At 43.5% G+C, this 13969-nt stretch overlaps 1 protein-coding gene across 3 annotated transcripts; it reads right to left on the bottom strand.

Annotated features, from left to right (window-relative positions):
* Positions 1 to 2424: 2424 nt before the first annotated feature.
* On the bottom strand, positions 2425 to 12716 carry ints13 (integrator complex subunit 13). 3 transcript variants are annotated; one of them, XM_080022000.1, is made up of 18 exons: positions 12595 to 12716; positions 12246 to 12427; positions 11542 to 11801; positions 11325 to 11399; positions 10901 to 11103; positions 10220 to 10300; positions 10011 to 10101; positions 9572 to 9700; positions 7146 to 7230; positions 6818 to 6910; positions 6536 to 6625; positions 6260 to 6438; positions 5599 to 5763; positions 5071 to 5225; positions 4664 to 4894; positions 4443 to 4573; positions 4076 to 4211; positions 2425 to 2662 (listed from the first exon to the last, which is right to left on the bottom strand). In XM_080022000.1, the coding sequence occupies exons 2-18, from the start codon at positions 12253 to 12255 to the stop codon at positions 2626 to 2628; spliced, it is 2151 nt and encodes a 716-aa protein (XP_079878126.1). In that variant the 5' UTR covers positions 12256 to 12427; positions 12595 to 12716; the 3' UTR covers positions 2425 to 2625. The 3 variants fall into 3 exon arrangements, with proteins under 3 accessions (XP_079878126.1, XP_079878127.1, XP_079878125.1); XM_080022001.1 differs by having other exon boundaries at positions 12276 to 12710; XM_080021999.1 differs by having other exon boundaries at positions 12246 to 12710.
* Between the last annotated feature and the right edge of the window lie 1253 nt (positions 12717 to 13969).

Consider the following 13969-nt stretch of genomic DNA (forward strand, 5'->3'; position numbering starts at 1 on the left):
GTATCTGAACATGAACTCGGCCTACATTCCATCGCCGCGAATGCCACTCAAACTGCTCCCGGTGGTGACAGAGGAGGGGTCTGGCTTTGACAGCAGAAGGCATTCTTGATCACGTAACGCCCTCTACTGCTCAAACACCCGACACCGAGTTCTCCATTTCTAAAATGCTGAGTCGGGAGCCCTCATTTCCGTTGGGCGTCCAATCTCTGGCAAGGGGCACAGTGAGAGGAACCGTGCGTACGCCACTACTAAAAGATTCCCAGTGGAAAGACACACTGGGAAAACTTGTATTTCCTTCTGGTTATTTGTATTTTGAGCGAAATCAAAATGATCAGTACTGGACTTCTTTTTCCTCCCAGTTTGAGCCAAGCGGACTGGTCTTCTCGACCCAGGGGCAGAGCAGACCTTTAGAGCGACAGGCTGAGGAAGACGCTTTTAGTGTCCGGTACCACTGTCAAAGCTCAGCCATGTCAAAACCACAATTCACAAAAGATCGAAATCCGATATGCTGTCGGTTCTCGGCGGCAGGGGCTCGCTTACAACCAAACGAACATCAGTTGCCCTATCTGCATCTTTTACGTAGAGGAGCTCAGTGAGGAGCTTTTTTTTTTTTTCTTTTACAATCCATTCCTTTCCGGACAGACCACCTCTCCCATTCGAGGGACGAGAGCGTTCCTCCTTTCAAATGTGGAACACTCATTTGAGCCAATGTGATGATCAGTCCAGTCCAGGCCGGAGAATCGTCTGTGAATCCTGCTTCACATATAAGAGGGAGCATTGTCCAGCCAACGTCCCTGCCAACTTTCATATTGAGTACGTACCGCTACAGAAGGAGAAGAATCTTTATTTGTCACACACCACAAGACATGCACTCATGCGGTGACGGCGACCAACACACACATGCTTCAGATGGTGGCTACAGTATATTGCCCTTGAGCAAGGCAACACTGGGGTATGACGACAAAGAACCATAATTGTGCGTGCTCTTGAACATTAACCCCTTTGTATTTGTCAACTTTTATTCAGTATTGAAGTTCAAAATCTAGACGTTAAGAGTACTATATATTAATAATTTATCTTGTATTGTATGAAAATCTTTGACAAAAAGATTTTCTACCGTTACAGCTCGGCTTATTTGATGTATTCTAAAAAAAATCACAAGTTCATCTTCGAATGTACAAATAATATTGGAATGTGATGTTCTCATTTTTGTTTTTCTTTCAATCTCAGGGCCTACGAATCTTCCTCCCAAAGTACTGCACCCCATTCCACCTTTAACGGCCACAGTAGGCTTCACCGAGGGCCTTCCTGGACCCAGAGGCCGACACTCTCTCCCTGGAGATGAGGTTCCTCGAAGGGCCTCCTCCCTCACACCTCGGTTCCTGGTTGGCTTCTGACGACCTCGAGCTCCGCGGTGTCCCGTGCTAGCGGCCCAGGATAGACGGGGCTCAACACATGGCTTTCCATCACCGCGGACCTCCATTGCGGCGCCATCCACCCCTGCCACAGCTTCAGCATCACAACTCACCGCAGCCTTCACTCCATCCTCTGAGACTGCAGCAGGGTAGAACTCCTTTTTTCGGTAAGCTATCGCGTTTCTTCAACAGCTCCAGCCGCCATCTCGGTGGTTCCCATGGCTCCCGGGTCCACTGTGCTGTCCTGCTAAAAGTAGAGCTTGTGCAAGTGGGCGAGGGAAAAAGGAAACGGTGCCACGTGAACCAAATCCTGCAGACGTGGCTGAAAGTGAGTTCTGTGGACGGACAGTTGAACCCTGTGTTGAACAGAGCGACACTTCCAAAGTTCCCCATTGCCAACGTAGGAGTTGAGCGACAAGCTGTGACTGTTTAATACATTCCCCAAATTCCACATCGGGTGGAACGAACCCTCCTGTCTGTACAAGTATGGCAAATCGCACTGCCCACGCCAGTGTTCCCCTCAGTCGCACGGATTCTGGTTTTCCATACGTCACAACTGACAGTATCTCAGCAGCTGTAATGACTTCCGCCACAGTGCAGCAGATTGACTCCTGTTACTGGACGGCGAACTCGCTGATGGCCCTCCTCTTTATCTGCGTTCTTATTCTAGTGCTAATCCTCTTATATGCAGTGCTCTATTGCTACAAGGACTATAAAAGGACAAGAACGGGTGCTATTTGGCCGGTAGGCAGAGAGCTCTCAGTTTCCAGCTTTGATCGCACGGCCCTACGACCAAAGGTACCTCCGCTATTCCAGCGGTAAGGGCCTCCCCCGCCTCTGAAGCTGTGGATCAACCTCACCGAGGGCGATTGAAAATGACCTCAACCCACTCGCAGAGAAAAGATGCTGAGCAGAGCATTGTCATTGTCATTTTCAGTCATTTTAATTGTTCCAATGAATAACTCCTTGATAACACAATTTCCAGGAAAGTTCTCGGTTGACAACCTTTTATTGCTTTACACATTATGTTAGCGGCATTATCTACAAAAACCTCAGGTAAAAAAAAAAACAAAAAACAACAAAAGCTCTATAAAATCTATCGTGGCCTTCATTGTCTCTTTATTTTCATGTCCTTTTTGGGGTGGAGTTCATGTCTGACGTACGCAGTGGTCCTCAATCCCTTTCTTTTAAAAGGAGGACGGTAACACCATCATCTGGAGGCTTTGCCATTTTCGTGTACGTCCATCCTGCAAAATGGGGGGAAAAAAAAAAAAAAAAAAGCAAAGCGACATGAACTTTTACATACAATACTGTGAAATGCTTTAATAGGTCTTTGCAGGAACCGAAGTACAGAAACACATTGACAGTGTATAAGTGGGCGCATCACCATGGAGCACGTGTGAACAATGTGTGATCATCATTCATTTAATTGCATCAGGAGGAATGTAAACCTTATCTCTTTGTGTGTAAAACTCTTTTCTATGCACCTCGTCATCCATTTTTTTATTCTCATTCCTGACCTGCCAACATATCTCATTACACAAAAAAACCCCGATATATTTAGAGATATTAACTCGAAATAATTACATATTTGAGGATATTAACTCAAAATAATTACCAAGTGTTTATGTAAAGTCTGATCTTCCACAAGTCCCAAATGATAGAGTACAGATCCAAACAGTCATTTTCAAGGATTTTAAACTCATGGAGCATTACATACATCATGAAATAATGATTCAAATGTTCTCCCCTTTTCTTCATTAGAAGCGGCTTACATTTTTAAATACATTTTCTGACAAGTTTTATACGTACTTTAGTATGACAATATTATATTTGGGATTACTAATGCACAATATTATCTCGGCGCTAGACTGATATTCGATACCAGAATCGGTGCATCCCTACTATTGACTATACAAACTCTTGTTCATGCTCATCCCTTTCCTGAAGAATTTGGAGAAAATTTGACTGATACCCTAAGAAACGACCTGCGGTTCATGTGCTCACTAAGATATTGGTTGTTATGGTGCGGTTATGGTGCGGTCACAGCGCCGGCGACGGGCTGCAATGCATTTAAAATGGAACTCAACTTCACCTGACTGCAGGGGCGGAGCGAGTACCGGGGACGAGCTGACGGCTTCACGGCGACAAGGAAAGTTGAGCAGGTTTCAACTTTATGCAAATGAGCAGCGCAGAGTGCGGGGTGACAGCCAATAGGAGGAAAGATACGTTCGCAATGGCGCTGGTCCTTGGAAAATGGACGCTCGGACCTCTATTGTTCCTATTTTTTTTTTAATGAAAAACGTTGCTTAAACTATCGACCAAAATAGGAACAAGCCATTTTATGTTTCTGCAACAAGGACAACTCTTTATTTTAACGGAGGGGTGGCAAGATTATTTACGTAATTATTTCAAGAGGTTATTTATTTGCCAAGTCAACAAACTACATAATTTTAATAAAAAAATAAGTAGACATGGCCCCATCTATCTATATAATGTATATTAAATATGGAAAAGGAGAGAGGTTTGAAATGTTTGGCGCACCCACAGCAGCTAGTCGCCACAAACGCCAGGGGCACGGAAGCCCTGTCGCCGGCGGTGTGACCGTACCACCAGAGAGCAAAATGTTTTTCAATTATCTCTGACATTGGGGCACATACCCGTTCTCGTCTTTGAGGTGCTGGTACAACTCCGCCTTGTTGTTGACGGAGTTGATTCTCCCAGCAAACTCCTGGTGTTTCCTGGAGTTGGCGACGGTGATCCGGTTGGTCCACAGGGTGAGGAGGGAGACCGGGCCTGGGGCAGAGGCGCAGAGAGCGGACGCAATTATTTGCTAATCATCTAAATCATGTTTCCATCCATGTCAAAGGGGAATTTTAAGGGGAATGAGGAGCATTTCTATCGGCTGGGTTCATCATTTTATGTTCCAATGTCAAATGGCTTCTCTTCTTCCGGTGGTTGTGTATCATTACACTGTTGTTTTTTGGTGTTACCCTAGTCATACAACAGTTAGTGAGTTGAGTATACCTTTAGCTTTCTCTGTGGGCGGGGTGTCCTCCGTGGCCAGACGAGGCTTCTTGTTCAGTGGCTCTGGGGAGTCGGGGGAATCTTTGATCACCTCAGACTCCTGGTCTTCTTTATCCAGCGTCCCCTTCAGCCTGGGAGGGTTTAACACATCGGGCCGGTTAGGCTGAGTCTTCAATGCAGGCTGGAGTCCTGTACCTCGAATCATTCGATACCCAACTGACCTCTCCGAGTCCTGCCAGCTTTTGTCATCCACGTCCTTGTTGCTGTTTTTCTCTGCCCGGTCTTCCTTGTCCTCCCTCTTCCTCCCCCGCTTTTTCCTCTCCTCCTCCTCGGGGGGTTTGCTGCGGCAGGCCACGATGCAGTCCAGCACCCGCTGGTGTCTGTCGGTGGCGCCCGCGTGGGTCTTCACGAGCGTCTCCAGCTCATTCCACATGATGCGGTACTGTTCGTCCCTGAGGGGGGAGAAATTAGAAAATGGAAAAGTGGAAGAACATCTGCCATCCTGCTGCAGTGTTTCCAGAGCCATTACCGGGAACCCGCCTGCTAATCGGAAATATTCTATATATATTCTCATTTTCTCACGTTACGTGAACGAGTTAGATAAAAAAGGGGAACAGGCGAGTAATACCTCTTTGGGCCTTTGCCTCTGGAGCCCACTGTGGAGATGGGGAGGGGGTCGTTCTTCCTCTCCATGTCCACCAAGTTGTAGACGGTCTTCTGGCACGTCAGCACGTCCTCCTCGGTCAGAGTCTCCTTCACGATCAGGTTTGCCAGAGGAACCACCTGGTGGATGAGCAGAAAGAGATAATGGACATAATTAATTAACATGGTAGTCTCACTGAGATCAATATCTCTAGTGCAAGAGAGAACAAACTGATGAAACAATACGAGCTAAAAGACAACAAGAGTCACAACTGTAGTTTAATAGATGAGTGCGTCTGACATCAAGTCCCATTCCATTAGAAAGTGCTGACAACCATAGATACAGATAAAAGAACGGTAAAGGGTTTTTCTGGAATGTTCGAGGATAATATTGAGTTCCCACAAACATGAAATAATAAGCTGAAGACAGACATCTTGACAGGAAAGGAAAGCGGTATGTGCTGCTCTTTAACAAAAGAAGGATTGTGCCTGTAGATCCCTGTGTGATCCATACCGCCTGCATGTTGAAGATGGTGGTCTGGGAGATGATCATGGGCCAGTAGCGCGTGTGGCGTTCCAGCTGAGCTTTGGCTCGCTCAGCCGGCAGCTTCCCGGAGGGATCAGGGGACGACTCTGGAACGGGAGTGAGACGGTTCTCTCTCATGAATTCACCAAAGTCCTGAAAAACATAAATCATATTGAGTTGACTGCAGAACGGGCAGAGGTGGAAAATTCCAGGCCCAGAAAGTAAAATCCCTTCCATGATTTCCCTCTAGCCACTCACTGATCAGCGGATTTGACCTCTGGGTTGCTGCTAATTAGCAAATCCACATGATTGACTCAAAATCCTGGATTTTCCACCTCCGACACAGGGGTCTACCAACAAATGGTGGTCAATTAAATAGTAATGCCTTAAAACAACAAAGTCCTGGCTACACAAAATAATTACAATGTATTTTTTCTGCTTTGTTTGGTTTTATATCATACTCTACCATAAAGTTAGTATGTGGGTCAAATTTAGGAGCCTCAGTTTGATTATTTGTTGTTGGATCTGATAATAGAAGCAGATATCATACATAACGTACTTTTTAAATAATCAGCCCCCACCCAAAGAAAAATATCTTCCAAAATTTGCTACACAAATATAGCATTTATCTTTAACCCTGTGAACTCACAGTGATGCGGTAGTCGGTCACTCGCCCCCCGCAGCCCTCGCTGATGGAGGGCGGGTCCTCCAGGGTGGACCGGGTGCTGTTGAGCACGTGCAGGAAGATCTCGCCGCCGTGGCTGCTGAGCATGTGGCTGATGACCTTCGACCCCGACTTGCGCGGCTGCTCCAGGAGAACCGATCGGCCTGGCCAGTGAATCAATCCATCGAGAAGAGAATAAAGTTACCGGCGGGCTCCCCCACTCCTCCGTCGAGGGCTCAGGTGCAGCGAGTGCCAGCCTACCGTTCAGGAGGAAGTTGGTCAGACACGACGAGGGGCGACTGTTGACGTCTGTGGGGGAGATGCGATAAGCTCCCGTGCAGTAGTGCAGCTCTGTAACGGGAAGAAAGCACAGGAACTCGTGTCAGCTCGACTCTCTCACAACAGAAATAAATTAGTGAATTCTGCCGATCGTGTTTCGTGAGATGACCCGTTATCTATTGGTAAATAACTTTCTCACGCTCTTGGTTATTTTTGACGATAACTCATCTGCATCTATTTGTTATTTTGATTATTGCCGCCCACCTATGCTGTTGGTTCGGGGAGTGCACCATTTCAGTGTGACCGTCTCTTTCAGTCCGCTGTCTCGACTGGTGCTGCCAGCCATGTGCAGGTCTCCTACGGATCAGAAGCACAACATCATTCAGATACAATTTCAGGCAGTGTATGACCTTTAAGATAAGAATTTATTCATCCCCGGGGGGAAATTCTGGATTTAACTCAGTATAGAAAAAAATAAAAAAACAAGAGAATTGGCATTACAAATATTGTTTCGGAAAAGGCATGGAATAATATAAAACAGCCCTCAGACAACTCTATATAAAGACAATTTTTTTCCACCGTCAGCACGCACCGCTTTTGATGAACTCCAGGTGAGCGTCTTTGTGATGCAGGAGCTCCACGTCGTAGTTGGCCGACGTGTTGGCGTGCTGCTCTTCCTGCGTTTCCCCGGGGCGATAAATGCAGAGGTCAACATTTTTATTACAGTGAAAGAACAAACACACACACGCGCACGCACACACACGCACACACACACACACACACACACACACACACGCACGCACACGCACGTGAACACTGCTGATTTCATGTTCTGAAATGTCAAAATGTGATGGAAAACAATGAGGCTGATGCTTAACACCTCTCCTAATAACCTGCTTGGGATGTGGATTCCTTCACAGCTTACAAAATGAAGCTTAAAGGACATATATGCCCAAATATATCGCGGCTATTTTATTCACCGATTATTCGCTTTTTGTTTTGTCCAATTTAAGACCCAGCTTTCTCAGCCAAATACCTATCAAACTGTCATGGACCTCAACATTTACTTTGGTCCGAATATGAACGGCGAATAAACAATTGAATTGTCTTTTTTTGTTTAATTTAATGTCATTATAATAGTGGCACAAAATAAAACTTACAAACAAACGTTTGGCACTGAAGATTGGAAGAGAGAAAATTGGGAAGAATTGGCAAACAGGTTCAGGCAAACAGAGATTTTGCATGAACGCAACTGATGTACACTCACCTAATTTCACATTCTATTTATTGCAACATTTCTAACATTGGATTAAACTTCCCCTTCAAGTAGGATGGAAACATATGATTGGGGAATCCTAAGATTTCTAACAAAATCTGCTCCAATAATTGCAATCGGCAGATAATGTCATCATATCTCATTTGGAAAGGAAGTGCAACAACAAAACAGCAACAGGGGTGAGTAAGAGGGTGACTTCAAAAAAAACAAATCGAGATAGAACAGAGGACCACACCAAGCCACTACAGAGGAGGAAGCGTGACAAGCTTACTCATGGAAAGCGAAGGAACACGGATGGGAACACTGAGGCCGGGGGGAAACGTCTGAACGACTTTAAGCGGCTGCGAGACGCTTTGAAAATCAAGGAGAGGCATGCTGGTCACAGATGACTGGACAGTCTATTCTCTAGGTGTCATTATGCTTTAACAACCTTTTCCTGTAGTAGTTCTGCATGAGGCGTTGCAAGACCTCGTGGTTGTATTATAAGTAACGTTGGGGAATTTTATCAAGTTTCATGATTGCATCAAAAACACTCAATACTTTAAATAACATTAAAAATACAGTATGACGGTGTGATGAAAATACGTTTGCGTGATGAAGAATTTGTATGGCAGTTCAGCTCAATGTGTGAATAAAGCCACAACAGCCTCATAACAGTTTCGTGCTGTGATGGTAATGTGCTTTTGGTTTACGTTAGATGGCTGAACACTGAACATTTAGGTTAATAGATGACTCATAACGGCCTCACGACACAGTGATACTGTACTGGTAATGTTCTACAATGTATCAGGACATTTTATGATGTAGTTAGGAAGTTGAGAATACATTTACTATGTGTTTGTAATAAAACCATGATGCCATATAATGCCTCATGCACAAATATACAAGTAAAGACACCAACAGTTTGCATGCTTGGTTACAGCAAAGAAGTGTAACTGGAGAATTCTCCATACTATAAAGTGAGGTGCATGGCTGCTTTGGTTAGCACTTTATATTTCACGTTCCATAGAAATGGCTGAAGCAAACAGATATTTCTTCAACACATTTGGGTGAGGTGTCAAGATTAGCTGTGTTTATCTGGCGAAATAATTTTATTTTTTGAGAAAAAATATAATAAAATAAGGACAAATCTGCATTCCCTGGGAGTCCACCTGAGACTGGAATTGCCTCTCCTTTGCTGCAGCCTAACTACCAGTACAATAAAATAAATGCCAAATCAGGTGTAATTGAGATCGTCAGCCTGTCAGTCGCAAAACTTTCAAATGTATTTACTGCCTTGTGTGAACATGGTGTGAACTGGTACTAACCTGGTCGCAAACATTTAATGTGGGCTAGCAAAACAGAAAATACAGCATGAAACCAGCAGCAGGTTCAGAGTCATATCGACATGCAGATGAGATATTACCGTGCAGATGAGAACAAAAATATTACAGCCTAATCTTATTAGCCATTGCAGATGGGGAGGAGCCCACTCAGCAAAGAAACAATGACGGTATATAGATGTGCTTGAAAGTACAAAAATATGAGAAAGACAGTAAGGAAGAATACAAAAAGGAAAAAAACAAACAATGCAAAAAAAGTAGAGAAAGAAGAAAGACCAACAATTATAAAAAGTAACAAATTCAAAAACAGAGAAATTAAAAAGTAAGAAAGACAAGAAATGAGACAAATTAATTAACAGAAGCAAAGGGCTACCGAGCAGTGGGTGTGCGTTTTGAGTCCTGCAGCAGAACTGCTCTTACCTTCATGGGGATGTTGGTGATGGTGGTGGAGGCCAGGTCAAAGTGCTGCTGCACCAGAACGTTCAGTTTGGTCGCTAGGTGCCTCCCGGCCCGGACACTGTGCACCTCACTGGTCAGAATCGGCGATATCTGGGGAAAAAAACCCCAACAATTTATTTATTTTGCAGTCTATAATGGTATTCACCTGAATTTGTAGGGAATGCGGGTGTATCCGTGTATGTGTGTCGATGAATCTGGGGAACGTTTGAGTGTTTTTGCAGGTTTGTGCCTTTTGAATTAGTTCCTGTATTTTCCTACTTGAGAAATTCAATCCTGAGAGGCAACAGTTTAGGCCTTCTAAGTTCCTTAGTCTTCAAACCTGAATTGCGAGTTATTGCTTATCATCCGGTTCACTGAAAGGTTGTTTTTGCATGCATTCCATAGCAAATGCTGAACATACCTCTTTCTTCGGCCTGTCAGAGACCAAGGTGTCCTCCCCCTGAGGGTAGATGTGAACAAGAACCAGCTCACACTGCTGGATAGCCATCAACCTAAATCGCATGCGAAAACATTTAAATTCATTCATTTGGCAGAAACCTTCATCAGCATTTTATATCAAGACAGAAAATAAATGGCACAACCCCTTTGACACATTCTTTAGTAACTAACCTATCTGAACCTGCAGCCAACTTGTTTTGCTCCGAGATGGTTTCCTGGATGCAATCTTCCAACATGCGCACGTGGGTATCACTGGAACATACATCAAAACAATTATCCATTGGGAATGGACGATCAAAAAGCAGTCAGCTTTCTGCAGAACTGGTATGTCCAGGACAAGGAAGGTCCAATTTACAGGCAAACCCTAAAGAATCCAGCCCGCCTCAGAAACATTATGTACAAAAGTATTTTTTAATCAGCGGTAAATTGATCAATTGACAAGCTTGCCTAAACTGGGCCAGCAGGCAAATTTGGCCGGCCAGAACTTTAAATAATAATCGTAAAATATTTACTTTGTTTTGTTGATGTACACAAACTACTAGTTGAAAGCTTGCTTGGATAACCAAAACATGTTTTAACCAAGAGTGAAATTAATCTGTATTTCTTTCATTATACAGCAGTTCAATAAAATAATATGCAAGAAATGTGTATTTGTCAACGCGTGCCTGCTCTTACTGTACCATTTGGGACACAATGGTCCTTTATGGGCACATTAATTTGCTCTGCCTTATATTTGCTCTCTCTATTGGCACACGCTGCTCCAGCCAGACACAGCGGTGGCACAGTCAGCTCCAAGCCAGTCAGTCGGCCAGTCGTTGATGACAAATCTAACATACCGATTGTGTCGTTTACCTTTTAGCATTGGTGAGGCAGATAATTCTGCCTCTATTGGCGACCCTCTCGGCTGTGTCCATGAGGGCAGTGCGTTTCTCATGCTGAAGCTCCGTGATCTTACATAACGACTCCACTGCAGCGACCAGGCCATGCAGGATGCTGCAGCACTCTGGGTCCTCGCGGGGGTTAGGTGGCCCAACAGCTGCCAGAGCTGACATGAGCTAGCAGAGGAAGATACGAGGGGAGGTTGGGGATTAACCACACACATGAAGTTTGGTTCTGAATTCTGCAGAATTCTACAAGATAATGCAAATTGTATATATTGTATCTTGTTTGTATGAGCAGGACTAGAGTTCCATAAAAAAAAAAAAAATTGATTTGATTTTAATCTAATTAACATAAAACGTAATTGTGTCAATGACTTTGGGCAACATGCAGTTACCTCATGGGTACTCTGGTCTTCCTGCCTCCAACTATTCAAAATGTGGAATTCTGAGTCACTCACAATGTAATTGACCTGAAAAAGAAATTCAGACGATCCTCAACGGACACACCTTCAATACATTGTGCTTATTTGAGAAACCGACTCATACCGCTGGAGGAGAAATAGCCTAAAATATAGTAGGATAACATCACTTTTCTCCTTCAACTAAACTAACCAGTTTGTGTGTCGGGTACACGTCATAAAGGATTCTACAGTACTCCATAGAGCACTCGACAGCACAGGTCCACAGCGACTTGGACACGGGGGCCAAGGGTATGACGCCCTGCGCCCGACTTTTGGTCAGCACGTCACACTCCACTTGCTGACGGCTGGTCTCTGCCATGTAGGGACAGTGGTCCACCACAAAGGCAGTCTTGTGGGAGACTGAGAACATCTTCATTTTGGGAAACGTATTGTGTGGGGGTAGCATCCAGGCTGTAGGAAGAATAGAAAAGAAATAGTTAGGCCTAGTTTGAGTTCTGACGCACTAGTAGAGACAGAGAAGTACCTATAGATAATGAGACTGTATCTGAGTTCCAGATTCATGATTATTTGTCACATACATCATACGAGTGTGGTACATTGACATTTTAAAAGTGCAAACTCCAAAGGCTGTGCAAAACAAAGTTGGTAGAGTAATACAAAATAATTTAACCTAAAATGTAAAAGTTTTAGGTTAAATGGAATGAAGGAGAAGTGGAATGAAGAAAAAATGTCAGAAATATAAGCGAAAAAAAATCAAAGCTAATAAATATAGCCAATAAATACAAGCAAAATATATATATAAAATAAGCGATCATATGTCAAGCAAAACTTTTTCCTTCGTTTAACAACATCTATCTAGTGGTGTGTAACATTTAAAAGATCAAAAATTCTCACCATTAATCATTTGCTGGTTTGTGAGATTACCTTGAGGAACTTTTGACAGATGGAGGCTTCCTCTTCTGCAGTGAACCAGGGCCAAGGAGCTATTTGATTTGATTGGTTTATTACTGCGGGCTGAGGACTGGACGCAGCTCGCTCGCTAAACTGGATCCCCGGCTCCGCTCACAGCATGTTGACTGGGCGCACGCACGCACACACACACACACACACACACACACACACGGAGCATCAGTTGAACTGTGCAGGGAGCATGTCCCGGGCTAGCACGTTAGCATGTAGCTAACCAGCACGACAACCGGGGGGCATTTATTCCAGTGTTACCACCACCGCCGTGCACATTTACATGTTTAGAGTTGTATTCCAAAGTGCTTTAATTCTAACATTTACTCCCAAAAAAAGTCGTATATTTAACGATCCCAGCGCTGGAAACCAGGACTAAATTGAGCGAGAGAGAGCGGATTGTTGTTGGCGGAAGTACGTCACGGGGTGTGTTTTTTGTTGTTTTGTTTTTTTTCGTCGTCCGACTCCTCGCGAGTTAAGACAAAGGTTCCGGTCAAAACTCCACGAAAGAGACTTCAGCATTATTATTAATAATAATAATAATAATAATAATAATAATAATAATAATAATAATAATAATAATAATAATGATAATAATAATAATTCCCTCTATCTATTCCATTTTATTTTTATTGTATTTTATTCTATATATATATTTTTTATCTTATTCTACAAGTATTCCACTTACTGTATTACGTTTTAGGAGTCAGTTAGTCGGTCTATTAGAAAGGAATTTTCTACTTTTTATTTTATTTTATTTTTTTATTTTTTCCCAGGACATATTGTGCGCTATCACCGGGTGCGTTGCATTACATTTCACTGCATATATGTACGAAAGTATGTCTATGTATGTGACGAATTAAAAAATCTTGAATCTTGAATCTTGAATCTTGAATAATAACAATAATAAATGTTGCAATAACTTTGAATCGAATTCATTTATGTATTTTTTATTTATTATTATTATTATTATTTTTATCCCATTTTACATTTTCAATATTATCCGCTCTCCTTTCCAACTTGAAACGGACAGACGAAACCGAATTAAAATGGCAGACACGGCTTTTTGGACACTGATCACTTATTAGAATTCTACAGCGCCTCCCTCGGAGAGTGAGACTCCGTAATCTGACCTGAGAACGCGGACCTCCACTTCTGCGCCTTCTTCTTTTTGCACATTTTTAACTGTACATTTTACACTCTATATAGATGTGTTTATAACATATAGATGTGTTTATATATATATATATATATTTATGTATAAATATGTTTCTTGATAATTATTACATGTTGTATGTAAATATGTTGTATGGAGATTTGGAGCTGTAGCAAAAGTCATTTCCCCCTGGGATTATTAAAGTATTTCTGATTCTGATTCTGATTCTGATTCTGATTCTGATTCTGATTCGGATCAAAATAGCCGACTCTGCGCGTCGAGCACGTGGCTCGAAAAGAAAAGCCCTGGTTTCACTTCTGCAAAAAAATAAAAAATAAAACGCGGGGAAGGCGACGCCGCGACGACCCGCCAACCGCCGCGGAGGGGGCGTCTCCCCTTGTCAGACGCGGCCCACGGAGCGGAGGAGTCGGCCTCCGCCCCCGACCCCACCCCTCCTCCTCGTCCTCTCTCTCAAGTTGGGGCTTGATCCGCTGAGGCGCAG

Source organism: Zeus faber, assembly GCF_960531495.2.
Source record: "Zeus faber genome assembly, chromosome: 21".
Taxonomy (NCBI): Eukaryota; Metazoa; Chordata; class Actinopteri; order Zeiformes; family Zeidae; genus Zeus; species Zeus faber.

Bases quoted from the DNA above. Each gene is read 5' to 3' on its own strand.
- ints13 (XM_080022000.1), bottom strand. The intron at 9,701-10,010 runs GTATGTTCAGCA...TTTTTTCCCCAG, and splicing joins CTGACAGGCCGAAGAAAGAG to ATATCGCCGATTCTGACCAG. The intron at 5,226-5,598 runs GTATGGATCACA...CTCATCCACCAG, and splicing joins CCATCTTCAACATGCAGGCG to GTGGTTCCTCTGGCAAACCT.